Source organism: Crinia signifera, chromosome 6, assembly GCF_055691185.1.
Source record: "Crinia signifera chromosome 6, ASM5569118v1, whole genome shotgun sequence".
NCBI classification, from domain to species: Eukaryota; Metazoa; Chordata; class Amphibia; order Anura; family Myobatrachidae; genus Crinia; species Crinia signifera.
In genome coordinates, this window is record NC_139222.1 from 106,923,143 (window position 1) to 106,938,892 (window position 15,750).

Consider the following 15,750-nt stretch of genomic DNA (forward strand, 5'->3'; position numbering starts at 1 on the left):
TCAAAAATAGGATGATGTATTGGTAAAACTTTGGCACACTTAATGAATCAGGGTACTTATATGTTAGTTGGGCGCCCACTATAGTTAGTACGCTCATACCCCCACTACCCATGTCCGCGTGGCGTTGATTTTATATAGTGCGCCCGAAGCGTGGCAAGCGTAGCGAGCCCCACGAGGGGACGCGTAAAACTAAGCAAATAGCTTAGTGGGCGCTCAACTAACATATAAGTACCTGAATCAGCTCTACTAGTATGCCGTTCATCTCCTGCTGATCTTATACAAAGTCACTCAGCATTTACCTTCTGTGTTGCTTGAGATCCCAACTTGGTGGCCTAAAGAAAACACAACAGAAACCATTTGTGAGCAAGCCACAAAGTATGTAATCACCATAAACCATACACATTATCCTGGACAGAAGGCTAAGCACCTGATTTTTTTCCATTCAAAAGTTTACTGTCATTTTAAGCATTTTGGGTACTGAACTTCCTTAATAAATATATGCTCTACTTCAGCAAGATATTCTGTGTGAGGAAATGCACCGAATCACAATGACTACACAGACTCGTACTGTATAACAAAGATAATGAATGGTTTATGCAACACTTTGTCAATTACTGAACCTAGTAAGAAGTGATGATCCTTCACAAACCAAGAGAAGGATAAGACCTCAAGCACCAAATAACTTCCAGTGCCACTAGTGCTGGTCTTGTCAGTGTGGTCAGATGTTGACCAGGAACAAGAGGTTATAGTCACATTGTCTGACATTAATGGAAAAGGCGCAGGTTGAATTTTCCATAGAGAGCAGACAGCCAACATTACTAAATCAAGTCACCCATTTACTTACAATATATGCGTATATTATCCTCCTAATGTGAGGAAAGGTTTTAATTATACTTACGATAATTCTTTTTCTTCTGAGTTCCTCCATGGCAGCCATTACTCTGGGTTATTCCCTCTCTTTCCCTATGTTTAGACAGGTAGAGGTACTTGTTTCCTATCTGGGCGCCCGCTAAGTTAATTGCGCACCATGCTATTCACCGTATAAAAATCGGATCGCATCGGATACCACAAATGCACATACACGATATTGAACGATGCGATCCGATCCGATTTCGTTCCCGCTTTTATGGTTGGCCCATAGGATAGGCCATCTGTAACACTACTGTATTTATTAACCCTTCAAAGCCCTCCCCTTGTCACATCTGCACAGAAACACAGTATTGACGTCAACCCGAAGCGTGGCGAGCCCCGAGAGGGGCGGCGGTACGCGTCCTCCGACTTTTTCATACCTCCAGCGCAGCGAGCCACCGAGCCCGAAGCGTGGCGAGCCCCGCGAGGGGACGCGGATACTTCACAGGTATACGTGTCCCCTCGCGGGCTTCACAGGTATCCGCGTCCGCTCGCCACGCTTCGGGCTCGGTGGCTCGCCGTGCTATTCTATTCTCAACTCCACGCCGACGTGGATAGTGGGGGTATGAAAAAGTCGGAGGACGCGTACCGCCGCCGCTCGCCACGCTTCGAGTTGACGTCAATACTGGGGTGGCGTTAACAATGGAGGCACATTTTAAACCATCAGGGGGGGGTTCCTATACAAATCGTGGGTTTGCGGGGTTATTACATTGAAATCAATGTAAAATCGGGTCTCAGGGACCATTTAACATTGATTCCAATGTAAAATCGGATCGGATCGCATCGTATGCCATCGTACATCATCGAGTACCGAATCCGATGCGATCCGATTTCATTACGGTGCCGTACGTAGAAAACCTGGGCGCCCAGATAGGAAACAAGTACCCAGGTAGACTTGTAACTCCGCCCACCTTGGGTATATAGCTGCCTCCTCCCTTTCTCCTCCAGTCTTTGAGTGTCTCTATATCTAACACCACTTTTTTTTTTTTTTATGGGAGGGAAACTATAGGCTGCCATGGAGGAACTCAGAAGAAAAGGAATTATCGTAAGTATAATTAAAACCTTTCTTCTTCATTCTCCATGGCAGCCATTACTCTGGGATGTACCAATGCATAAAATCGGGAGGGACAATAAAGAAAAACTCAACACAGATGATGCTTGAAATATATATTGAAAGAAATTACAACATGGCTTGTTGAAGCACCACCTTCCCAAAATGGGCCGGAGATACATCTACATTGTAATGATTGGCAAAAGTATGAACAGATGTCCATGTTGCAGCCGCACAAATATCCTTTGTTGAGAGCAGCGCTCTATTAGCCCATGATGTCGATATGGCTCTTGTAGAGTGTGCCCTTAGCTTCTCAGGTATCTTCATACCCTTCTCTTTGTAGACAAATGATATCTCTTCCTTGATCCAGTAAGATATAGTAATTTTGGATGCTGGTTCTCCTTTCTTTGCTCCTGCATGGAGAACAAATAATTGTTTTGACTTTCTGATCTTCTCAGACCTCAGCAGATACAAAGAGATGGCTCTAGGCATATCTAACATGTGCATTTTCCTTTCCTCTTCATTTTTTGGTTCTGGAAAGAAGGCTGGAAGAATCACTTCTTGGTTCAGATGGAATTCGGAAACCACCTTAGGTCTAAAGCTGGGATTTGTTCTTAACATCACCTTGTCTGGAAGAATGTTTAAGTAGGGTTGTTCTGACCAGAGTGCCTGCAACTCACTAACCCTCCTAGCCGAGGTGATGGCAGTAAGGAAAACTACTTTCCATGTGACAAACTTCATGGCTACTTGCTCCAGTGGTTCAAATGGCGCCACCATCAATGCATTGAGAATAAGATTTAAATCCCAAGAAACTATAGGATCCTTGATTCTAGGGCGTTCTCGCTTTAGTGCTTGGCCAAACTTCTTTATCAGTACATCTTCTGATAATCTCTTGTCTAGGAACACTGATAATGCTGAAATCTGGACCCTTAGAGTTGATGCTGCCACACCTTTAACAAACCCCTCATATAAGAATTGTAAGATGCAGGAAGTCCCGAGTCTTATATCTTCTGGATAATTCTGTGCCCATTCAATGAATTTTCTCCAGATTTTGTAGTATATATTTGAAGACACCTTTTTCCTTGCTTTCATAAGAAATAGTGCTACTTGTTCTGAGACTCCCTTCCTTGTCAGGATTGACCTTCAACAACCACGCCGTTAAACTCAGAGTCTCTATATTCGGGTGAAATAACGGCCCCTGTTGAAGAAGACTGGGAACTAACGGTAGTTTCCATGGTTGTTGTATTGACATCTTGAGTACCGTCGGGAACCAGCTTCTCTTTGGCCAGAATGGCAGTATAATTATTACTCTGGCCTGTTCTTCTCTGATCTTCCGCAGTAACCTCGCAATCATGGGAAACGGGGGAAACACGTAACCGAGGCTGAATTCCCACTTCAGGGAAAATACATCTATTCCCTCTGTACCTGTGAATGGTCTTCTTGACATGAAGCCTTCTACCTTCTTGTTGCGATTTGTTGCCATTAAATCTATTTGCGGGAACCCAAATCTCTTAGTTATTCTTATGAAGACGTCTTGATTTAATTCCCACTCTCCTGGTATAATTTGCTCTCTGCTGAGGAGTCTGCTATTATATTGTCCTTTCCTGGCACATGTAGCGCCGATATTGATAAGAGATTTTCTTCTGCCCATGGTAGTATATTTGATATTTCTTCCCATAGTTTCACACTCTTGGTTCCTCCTTGTCGATTGACGTATGCTACTATGGTCATATTGTCTGAACGTATTCTTAAGTGTGTGTTTCTTATCCGTCCCTGGAAGTGTTCTATAAGCTCTTGATACTGCTCTCATCTCTCTTTGATTTGAGGACATCTCTTGTTCTTGATGAGACCATCTTCCTTGGCAACTCGCTTCTTCTAGATGTGCTCCCCATCCAGTTAAGCTGGCATCTGTTGTTATTATTGTATAATGAGGTTGGTTCAGTGAAGTATTTCTCCTTTCCAGGTGTGGGTCTAGCCACCATCCTAGAGATCTTCTTGCTTGTAGGCTTAGCTCTATTTTGTACTCCAGATCCATATTCATCCTTGATAGATGCAATATCTCTCTCTGAAGACTTCTCATGCGCCACCTTGCCCATGGAACAATATCTATGGCCGATGACATCATTCCGAGGAGGCGCATCACTTGTCTTAAAGAAGTCTTCCTCTGTGATTGAAGCAAAGCGGCTAGAACCTGGATTTTTTCGCACCTTTCTTGCGACAAGTATACTACATGTTTCTTTGTATTTATAATCACTCCTAGAAATAGGATTTCTTGCCGGGGCTCTAGTTGGCTCTTTTCCTTGTTGATTAGCCAACCGTGATCTTGTAGTATTGCAGTTGTGATCTGTAAGGCCTTCTTCACCTCGTGCTGAGTTCTTCCTGAAATCAATAGGTCGTCTAGATAAGAGCAGATCCCTATCCCTTGTAGTCTTATAACTGCAATTAGACTTGTCAGCACCTTTGTGAAAACTCTTGGTGAGGCCGATAGGCCGAATGGCAGACATGTAAATTGTATATGCCGACCTAGGACATAGAACCTGAGGTATCTTCTGTCTCTTGTATAAACTGGGACATGGAAGTAGGCGTCCTTTAGGTCCACCGATGCCAGGAAATCCCACTGTCTTATTCCTAAGAGAATGGCCTTCAAGGTTTCTATATGGAACTTTTGCTTTTATATATGCATTTATGTCCCTGAGATCTAGAATTGCTCGATAAGCACCTAAACGCCTTTTGTACAAGAAAGAGCTTGGAATAAAATCCCCTTCCTCTCTCGGTAGTTGGTACTGGTTCTACAGCCCTTGCTTTTAACATGTCCTGAATTATCTGATTCAATGCCTGTATTTCTTCTGACTTTGTCGGAATTCTTGATTTCACAAATCTTCTTCCTAATGGTACATTCTCGAATTCTAGTTTGTACCCCTGAGAGAGTACTGACAGGATCCATCTGTCTTGCACTGTTCTTCTCTATTGGTCTATAAATTTCTTCAATCTTCCTCCCACTGGGATGATCCTTGCACCATAATTGTCAGAATCTTCTATAACCTCTTCTTGAGGAGGACTGGCGAAAGGACTGTCTCGTGGCCCCTGTGTTATATCTCCCGTATGGCTATAACTTCTGGCTTCCTTCAGCCCTTGTTTAGGTGATTGACCTCTGTACCTTATCTTGAGGAAGTTTGGCGGATTTGCCTCCTGACATTCTTTGTATGATGGACTCAAGTTTGCTGCCAAATAATAATGTTCCCTCATAGGGTAGAGATATTAGGCAATTCTTGGAGTTCGCGTCCGCTGCCCAACTTCGTAACCAAATGGCCCGCCTTGCTGTAATTCCGGCCGCTATGGATTTGGCAGAGTATTCAACAACATCGAGTGAAGCCTCACATAAGAAATCTATGGCCTTTAGCATGATATTTAAATTCTTTAGTAAATATTGCCTAGATATCTTCTCATCTATATCTGAGGCCATATTATTACTCCATACCCTTAAGGCTCTTGAGGTAGATGCCATCGCCACACCAGCTCTTAAAGATACAGTAGAAGTATTATGCAACTTCTTTAGCACATATGTCACCCGGAAGTGCGGCTGATACGGCCACGTACAGCGCACACAGTTACGAACCCGGAAGTGAACCGGGTCCCGTCTTCTAACCTTCCCCGGGCTGTGGCAGAGAATATCCGCCACCCGGAAGTATTGTGTCTGCGGGGACGCAACGAGTCCACCGCATACAGCCAGCAATCTATTACTGAGGGGCTAACCCGGAAACAGATCAGGTCTCATCCAATGAGCAGCGTCTCTGACCTGGTCACCATGACAACTATACAGGACACAGGAAGTGTCCCATGAATATACTGTTGGCACGTTTTTTTGAAAAATCATTTAACTCTCCCTAATACACCTTTTGAATAAATAGCTATTGTATAAATCTTAGTATATATGTCTCCAGCATCATTTGCCTCCTACTCTAGCGTTGCTTTATATATTTTTTAAAGATTGGTTGATCTAATTGGTTTGGTCACATGACCCATGTGATATGGTATTTAAACCAGAATGCACCATGTGTCAGTTATCCTTTGATAAAGCTGCCTGGAGCAGCGAAACCGGTCAGGATTTCTGCCTCACCTAACCCCACCACTTCTATAGGGGAACCACTTTGAGGAAATTATCCTTTATATTGCCCGGAAGGACCATTACCAGCTTCACTGGCCCCCCAGCCACCCCATCCATTGGATTACAAATACTTCTGCAACAATAGTAGAGGTTGAGGACACCACGCCTACAACATCTGGCGACAGGAGTTGGTGATTCGTGCCATCTTGGGCCACTCCTGGCATCTACATCTTTGTGACCTCCCTCCATATTGCAGCTTGGCAATTGTACCAGTAACAGCATTTGGACATTCCGGATCACCGCCACCATTAAGTGGGTGACACCAGTGCACATCCTCTGGACACTTGGGACTCTCCGGGTTTCACCTCTATGTGGTTCGGTCTGGTGAGATGATGATTTTATAGTTATAATCCATCATGGTTTATTGTTTTTAGCTGGTATTTTCTGGCTCTGCATTTTAGAAATTGTATTAAACTGTGCTAGATCTAACCAATCTTCTATTTTCATTTTTTTTTGCCAATTATTGCACATTAACAGCAATTTATTAGCGCTGCACACCCCCCTTTTTTCTCGTTTTCTTGTATATCATTTTGAACAGGACTAACTACCCTGTCCCAGGGCAGCTGCTTAGGAAAAACAACTCAGGTCAGGCGCACCTGACCCCGAATCACCTAGTGTGATCCGGGTTCATTCTCTTTTTTCCATAACTTCTTTAGCGCGACCTCCACTTTCTTATCCATACTATCTCTCAGATTGGCTCCATCTTCCAAGAGAATGGTAGTTTTAGAAACTACCTCAGACACTGCAGCGTCCACCTTAGGTACTCTGCAATATTTATAGAACGTTTCATCCTTAATAGGAAAAATGCGTTCTACTCTTTTATAATTACTAAATTTTCTAACCACATTTTGCCACTGATCAACCATCAAATCTTTAAGTACGGGAAAGTTTTTGGTCTTGGCTACTCTATCTTCAAAGAGAGAATCAGGAGTCTCCTCCAAGTCCATAGCTCTATAAATATATTTAAGCAGACTCTCTACACCATCAAGGTTAAATGAGCTCTCCTTTTCAGGAATTTCACCAGACTCCACTTCTGAGCCATCAGTATCATCAGCTGCTACAACCAGAGAATCTGAATCACAATCATAATCCAGGCTAGTTTGTGACATAGTTCTTTTAGTGCCTTGCAGATCCTTAATGACAAAAGATCTCTTGATCCAGTCCATCAACTGTGCCAAATCTACAGGCTGTACTTCAGGAGGTTTTCTACATTCCTTGCATAAATTGACTCCTTTCTCTATAGGAAATTCCTTGTCACATGACATGCAGTTGTTAAGTACATTCTTGGACTTAGCAGTCCTCTTTCCTGAAGCTTTGGACACACTAAAATATATAAGAAAAACACCCTATCACTATCTGATTCTAACAGAAATCCGGTAGTAAAGTGTCCTCTATGAGGACTTACCTCTCAGCAGTAGTAACAGGCTTAGGGGGAGAAGGATTGGCTTCCAGGTCCTGTTCCATCTTGGCAACACGAAAATGCTGTGTCTCAGTTTTGAAACCAGTGCCATTTATGCTGTATTTGGTTTGCTGCACCTGCGCAGTCTGATTTCCTGGACGCCGCTGCGTCACTTCCGTTGCGGTGCAGCTCCGAATTCCGTCCCCCTTTAGTACAGGGACCTGCTGCGTGTTTTTGCTGCTCAAGCCGGCGTTTCCGGTATTTTCCCTTCAGTGAAGGGACCCGGTGCGTCACTTCCGGCGCGAGTTCATTACCTGCACGTTTCACGGAGCTGAACCTCCGTTCAGCCTTATCCTTTTGCCGGACAGCATGGCCGATTTGGAGGATCTTAATACCTCCTTTCTCCGGAGCTCTGTACAGGGCGCTGCCTGCCGAGTCTCTGCTTCTCCCCTGGGAGCCACCCGGACCGGCTCGACTGGGCAGAGACGAATACCAGTAATAACAATGAGGTAAGCCCTGTGAAAATAACAAACCTACCTCTACCTAGCCTAAAACTTTAGAGAGACAGGAAAAAGACTGGAGGAGAAAGGGAGGAGGCAGCTATATACCCAAGGTGGGCGGAGTTAGAAGTCTACCTGTCTAAACATAGGGAAAGAGAGGGAATAACCCAGAGTAGTGGCTGCCATGGAGAATGAAGAAGAAAAAACATGTAGTGCTCCTGAGCCATTAGAATGTTTTTCATTTTTGTTCTGGAGTGCCGGCAGCACTCCAAATACATGTAGCATAGAGCACACAACAAAACAACACACATACAAAACAATCCAGTAGGTGACAGCAATAGGTAACTTACGCTTTCCTTGGCAGCAGATGCAAATTTACTGGCTCCCACTGTGAAACTGCTCCAACCCTGTAAGGGAAAATAAAGGAAATTCTCGCATACTGTCGAGTTCAGGTGCACAGGGACTCTGGTCAATAAAAGTATGCGAATGCATCTGCAATGCCTTATTTAAGTCAGCTGTGTATGCAATATCAGTTGGAGCATGTGCAAGCATGCAGTAGTGGTGAGAGATCCTACAGATTCCTCTCCCAAAAAAGTCTGCAGAGTGTAATTCCTAGGTGACAATGAGCTATAGATGGCATTAGCTGCCGGGGCTAGGTTGTAAATCTGATAGCTGTTGTCAGAATGGGAGGACCGCAGCAGATATGACGAAATGTGCAGTGATCCCTCCATAGTAGTTTGGGGTTATACTTAATATTTCTGGTACCCTATTTTAAACCAAAAATATTATCTAAATAGGCCCTAGATTTTACAACAATAATCGTGGCACCATGAGTCTGTCTTTATTTTATAGACAGTAATGATACATATAAGAAAGCCCTTCACCCAGTAAAATGGGAAAAAAGCTAAGGGACAATTTATTTTTATTTTTTTAAGTGTACTATCAAAATTACATTTAAATGTAAACAGATCATTATTACAGAGAAACCTTGGAAAAGGGAGACGTTGAGCAACTTCCATTACACTACATAAACTTAGATTGAAAAATCTTAACATACCGTGTACAAAGAGGACATTGCATTGTTCAGGAAATCATCATCTTTTTTTGGAGGATTCACTGTGTTCCCAAAGCCAACGTATCGGTTCTCCTGGTTTCCACCCCCACTGCCACTGGAAAACAATAGATTTCATGGAAGATGTACCAACACCAAAATAACATGAATAATACGCTCACTGCACCATGCAGTGCAGAAAAACTCAATCTCTAATATTGTGGAGATGAAAGTCAGTACTATCAGGTGTATTGGTACAGCTAACAGGAGTACACCGTTCATTTAGACCAAACTAGCTGCAAATCCTGTATATGGGAACAAAAGGACCACCCATCTCTATATAGTAAAAGGCTCATTACATAATGGATTGGGCAGAGAGCAGATTCTGTTGGAGAATGATAGTGCATGCGGTGTTCTAACCACACTAATGTAACACTAATAAAATCAGGAAATTTGTCCCATGCACTAAAATAGACTGGATCCTCTAAAGCCCCGTACACAAGGGGGAAGATATATTGCTAGCAATTTATTCCTGAGCAATTTATTGTATATAAACACCCTAATGGGGGCTTACAACGTTAAATGCACCCCCAATATGAACGTGAACCCGAAGCGTGGCGAGCGCAGTGAGTCCGCGTCCTCCGACCTTTTAATACTCCCACTACCCACGTTGGCGTGGAGGTGATTTTATATAGTGTAGCGACCCCGAAAGCATGGCGAGAGCAGCGAGGGGACGCGTAATACCTGTGAAGTAGTGCGCGTCCGCTCGCCTCGCTGCGCTCGGCACACTAAAATCAACTCCACGCCGACGTGGACAGTGGGGGTATGAAAAGGTCGGAGGACGCGTAATGCCGCACCTCGCGTGCTCGGTGCGCATTCACGTTCATAGTGGTGGTGGCGTGGGGGTGCATTTAACATTGTAAGCCCCCTTTATGGTGCTTATACAATTTAACATCGCATTGTATGGCATTGTATGCCATATACAATTTTAAATTGTATACCATCGGGTACCAATCGCGTAACATCGCATCGCATACCTTATGGTCTGCGATGCGATGGGCGCCGTGATAGTACACAAGTACCCATTTTATTTTCCATAACATAATCTTAAATAGCCATTTGTTAGCCTGAAGAATACCTGGTTTGTAAAAGTATTTACAAGAAGAAATAATGCAGGGAAATGGACAGGAGAATAAAAACAGCTCAAGACGCAAATCAGTACGTCAAGGAAGTTACCTCTGATAGGAATTGACGTCATCGTTCAACCAGTCCTCAAAAGCTTTATCTCCAAAGGCACCTGTTTGGCCACTTCCTGCATTTGGGCTGCATAAAGAACAGTCAGCGATACACATGCTGGTTTGCCTTAAATCCAACAGAACAGAAACCATCAAACAGAAAAAAAAAACAGAGATTTACCGATGAGATGGACCACCCATCATCTTTGGCTGAGGAGGAGCCCAGTTTTGTGCAGGTGACGTCTCCTCAGACCATTCACGTCCTTCAGATAAAGTTACAATCTGGACACAAGAGATACACTTAAGTAATAATCCTGCTAAACTGTAACAAGACAGACACCAGACTGACCACATCCTTAGACGTACCCTGTCCCGATAAAGAGCTGCTGCTTTGCTGTTGTATTTCTCCTGCAAGCTCCAACATGGGTCATAGTCCTCTTGAGTATCCAGGAACTGGCGAAACTTGCCGTTGCCACCAACCTTCATCTTTTCCAGCTCTACATCCTTCCACTTGTCCATAGTGACAGAGCGCACAAAGCTATAAGCAGATGGTAAAAGTTACAGCTGCAGGTGAAGGAGGGCTCAACATTTAATATGAGTAAGCATGTATTCCTAAAGGATGTCTAGGTCAACACCAAAAAGGTCTAGATCAGCGGTCTCCAACCTGTAGCTTGCAAGCAATCGGTAGCTTATGGTCATAATTTGGGTAGCCCGACTAGCTGCGCTACATCTGAGAGTTTGGGGGTAGTGATCTCTGAGAAAGTGCCTTTAATCTGGACCCGATTCTGAGATAGCACAAGGCAGGAAGCTAGAATCGAAAAGCTGCCAGCAGCTGCAGTGTCAGAGACAAACAAATAGCAACCCCACCAGTGTGAGACAGCAGCACAGCTGACACTCCCACAGTGGAGGTAAGAAGAAGGTAATTGGGAGTCACTGCAGGATGGAATGGGGGAATCTACAGAAGAGCATCCATGCTGCAGTTGTTGGTCAGATCAACGTGGTGTGCCAAGGGCTGGAAGTTGGTCAGATAGGAACGCAGGCAACTTAAGAAACTTTTTTACTTTAGTAGCTCTTCAAAATGTTTCATTTTTCTTGCGTAGCTCACACCCCAATTAAGGTTGGCGATCACACTAGGTAGACGTTGACAAGGCAATCTTCGAAAAATGAAAAGGCCTACATGCATTTTTCATACTTTACCATCCACATGGATTGAGAACAGTAGTGTGCTGAGCGACACAGCCCACCTGGGCCGAAGCATGGCGAGTCGCGTGGTACACTATTTGGGGGTCCAAGTGCTCAGGTGTCAACATAGACATTAAAAGGGTGAAAAACTCATGACAACCGTTTCAATGTTGACCTAGACATTGTTTGTGAGATGATCAACACCAATTATGTAAAGCTTACATGCAAAGTAGGAATGTTCTTGAACAATATATAAAACCTTAACGTTTTAGGTGTCATCTTATAGTATAGGGTCAGAGCAGTGTCTCTTCCGCAACCACATATGGAGCTACCAGAATGGTTACCTGAGGTGGACTCCCAGCCCCCGATGCTTTCCAGAGCATTCCAGGCACACCCAGATGCCATAAGTAACACTGACCCATTGAGGATTAAAGGCTCCACATTCAAAGCAGGTCTGGAAAATAGTGATATATAATGGTTACTGCTAAAACAATCTCAAATACAAGATTTTTTTTTTTTTTTTATCTACTAGCCCATACATTATTATCTATATGGTAATCCGTAAAGTATAAAGGGGTATACAGACAGTGTGAGAAAAAGGGTGATATTTGACGAAAGCCAATTTAGCAATATGCCAAATACACAGATTAGTCAACTCCTGTATACACGGTGCAATCCTGACCAACTTGCTAGGCAATTTTGACTATGTAGACAAAATTGCCTAACGCGTCGCACTGTGTGTAAACAGCTTAAGGCAAGAGGTACTGGGTATATATGCCCAAAGAGATAATGCAAGATTGCGTAAATCTCACACTAATCACAAACCCTACCCAGAAATGTTTACTTCATACAGGTGTGCCCTGCTGCCAGTAAAGTTTCCTATTGCTTTAGATGACCAATAAATCTGCAATATTAACAATTCATTTAGTACTAATTGGTCTAAATCACAATACAGGTTGAGTATCCCGTATCCGTGCATCCATTGGCCGAATTATTCCAAAAACCGTGGTTTTTGGAATAATTAAATTTTTTTTTTTTTTTACCCCCCTAACCCTCTTTTCATACTTACCAAGTCCCCGGGCGTCCACAGCAGGCCTCCGGCATCTTCTCCAGGGCCTCCAGCGGTCCCAGAAATGCATTGCGCGAATGTGCGCGCGCCGGTGACGTCACAATGCATTTCTAGGACCGCTGGAGACCCAGAGAAGATGCCGGAGGCATGCTGTGGACGCCGAGGGACCACCGGACACCATCAGGGGACAGGTAAGTAAGCCTAAAAAAATGTATTCTAAAAACCGAAAAAATCCCCTATCCGGAATGCTCGTGGTCCCGAGCATTTCGGATAAGGGATACTCAACTTGTATATGGGAATAAGACTAACACTGATCCAGCAACTCTTAGGATCAAATGTGTATTTACCATTTTTTTTTTATTTATTTTTTTATTTGGGGAAGGGGGGGGGGGGGGGGGGGGGAGAGATTTATAGTCTTAACTCTAGTACCCTACATCTAATCAGTAAAATATTGTTACTGTACCAACACATGTATAAAATTTGTTGCTTCAAAATTTAAATATGCCCTCCTCACTGATTAGGTACATGGTGCTAAAGGAGGGGCACTAGATTATTCTAGTGGCAGTACGGATGGTGTAATGGTTAGCATTACTGCCTCACAGCACTGAGGTCATGGGTTCGATTCCCACCATGGCTCTAACTGTGCAGAGTTTGTATATTCTCCCCGTACTTGCCTGGGTTTTCCCCGGTACTCTGGTTTCCTCCCACAATCCAAAAATATACTGGTAGGTTAATTGGCTCCCAAAAAATTAACCCTAGAATGTCTGTGTGTGCGTGTACATGTGGTAGGGAACATAGATTGTAAGCTCCACTGGGACAGGGACTGATGTGAATGTTTAAATATCCTCTGTAAAGCGCTGCGGAATATGTATGCGCTATATAAGAAACTGTTAATAAATAAATAATTAGTGGATTGCTGTAATGGTAATTTGGCACGCAAGTTAAAAAAGACAGATTTGTAAGATTTAGGGGGCCTACTTATCAGGAGAGTTTTTCATAAAGGGATGCAGAAAGTACAGTATTACAGCCTAACCACTATGCAGCAACAGCCTCATGCACCCTGAGCAAAACTACATTGTTTACATGCGCAGTGTCAGTTTCCCAGGAGAAGTCCTTAAAAATGTGAAATTGTCAATACCCAGTATGTAACTGGAATTACGTACATTTATTCAACTTGTATGTTGACCATGTATGGCCAATAGTATGGCATTGGTACATATTATTTTCCCACAAAGCCCCCATACTTGTGTAAGCATTTGTTCCAGCGGTACACCAAGATATCAGTGTCAAGTGCCTGAAGCTTGAACTTAAGTGTCCACCTGAATCACTCCTTTAACAATGGCATTTCCACCCACAACTAAATACATAATGTAGTGATTACTTAGGCACTCTGCACCTAATTAGTAAGAACATAATATATGCAAATATGTTTGCTAATGTTAACCCCTTCCCGACATTGCCTTTTAAGGTAATTTTTTTTTTTTTTTCCTCCTTGTGTTCAAATAAGCGTAACTTTTTTAATTTTCTGGCTATATAGACACATGAGGGCTTTTTTTTTGCGGGACAAGTTGTACTTTCTAATGGTACCATTTACTATACCGTATAATATTCTGGGGAATCAGGAAATAATTCAATGTGGGGTAAAAAAAAAAAAAAACGCAATTCCACAATTTTGCGCTGGTTACGGTTTTTTTGGAGTTCATAGTTCGTTTAAAATGATGGGTTATCTTTATTCTATGGGTCGTTACGATTCCGGTGATACCAAACTTATATAGTTTTCGTTACATTTTACCACTAAAAAAAAAAATAGAAAATGTTACGGTTTTTCGAATTTGCGTCGCCATGTTCTGCGGCTTATAACTTTTTTATTTTTCCACCTACGGACCTGGGTGAGGGCTCATTTTTTGCGGGCTGAAGTGTACTTTTTAATTAATACCATTATGGGATATGGGCGACTTTCTGATCTCTTTTAGCTATTTTTTTTTGGGTAGGCGATGCGACCAAAAAGCGTAGTTTTGGCGTTGGGGATTATTTTCCGTTTACGCCTTTAACCGTGCGGGATAACTAATGTTATATTTTAATAGATCGGACTTTTAGGAACGCGGCGATACCAAATATGTTTATTTTTTTTATTATTTATTTATATTTGGGAAATGGGGAAAGGGGGGTGATTTGAACTTTTAATATTTTATTATTTTTTTTTTATTTTTAAACTTTATTTTTTTTTTTTTTTTACTTTTACTACAAGGCCCCCTAGTGTACTTGACCACTAGGGGGCGCGATCGCCTGTACTAGGTTCAGCCATAGAGCTCTATGGCTGAACGTAGTGATTTTTTTCACTTCCTATTACATCCTGCCTGAGGCAGGATGTAATAGGTATGAATACACGGACAGCACAGGGGTCTACATTAGACCCCTGGCTACCATGGCAACCGATCGGCACCCTCCGATCGCGCTGCGGGGGGCCCCGATCGGCGCCGGAGGGGGGCGCCCCCCCTCCGATCAGCTATTTAAGCACTGCGGGCGCTTTGCCCGCGGTGCTTAAAGGGTTAAACGGCCGCGATCGGCGAACTCGCCGCTCGTGGCCGTGAGAGCAGGGACATGGCTGTAATATACAGCCATTACCTGCTCTCTATCAAGCCAGCTCACTCCGTGAGCTGGCTTGATTCACCCCCAACCGACATATGACGTATATATACGTCATATGTCGGGAAGGGGTTAATATATTCAAATAAAACTTAAGGCGTCCATACATGATACAATTATTGTATGCATTTTGGACTAGATTGCACCGCATATGTTTTGAAATGCAATGAGACGCAATCTAGTACTAAAAGTATGTGCAGCACACACTTTGAGCGATGGGATGTGTGCATCTCATCGCACGCGGCAATTGTACAGTGTATGGGCACCTTAACATTAACTACAATTTTGATTTTCATAAGCAAAGAAATAGTCCATTTTGTCCATGACAGAATGCTGGTGGGTAGACTCCAAGAAACCCATGACATTTTATATAAGACAGCTTAACAATCAAGGGCAAGGCTATACAGTCTGTGATTACAGGTAGCTTTCAGCTTACATTATTTTCATCCTGTACTCTAACTTCCTTCAGCACCTTTCTTGACCGGGGGCTAGCCATTTCCCTGCAAGACATAACAAAGAGATTTATACTTTACATATGATGTA

The 15,750-nt window shown here is 43.1% G+C and overlaps 1 protein-coding gene across 7 annotated transcripts in view; it reads right to left on the bottom strand.

The window, feature by feature from the left end:
* The window catches only part of ARFGAP1 (ARF GTPase activating protein 1), a 30,595-nt gene that overhangs the window by 11,212 nt on the left and 3,633 nt on the right, over positions 1 to 15,750 (bottom strand). For all 7 annotated transcript variants that reach the window (XM_083146762.1, XM_083146764.1, XM_083146763.1 and 4 more), the window contains exons 2-9: positions 15,644 to 15,707; positions 11,837 to 11,946; positions 10,677 to 10,848; positions 10,492 to 10,592; positions 10,312 to 10,398; positions 9,082 to 9,193; positions 8,375 to 8,431; positions 300 to 332 (exon numbers count right to left, since the gene is read on the bottom strand). In XM_083146762.1, the coding sequence (XP_083002888.1) occupies positions 300 to 332; positions 8,375 to 8,431; positions 9,082 to 9,193; positions 10,312 to 10,398; positions 10,492 to 10,592; positions 10,677 to 10,848; positions 11,837 to 11,946; positions 15,644 to 15,703 (732 nt within the window). In that variant the 5' untranslated portion in view covers positions 15,704 to 15,707. The remainder of the gene's footprint in view (positions 1 to 299; positions 333 to 8,374; positions 8,432 to 9,081; positions 9,194 to 10,311; positions 10,399 to 10,491; positions 10,593 to 10,676; positions 10,849 to 11,836; positions 11,947 to 15,643; positions 15,708 to 15,750) is intronic.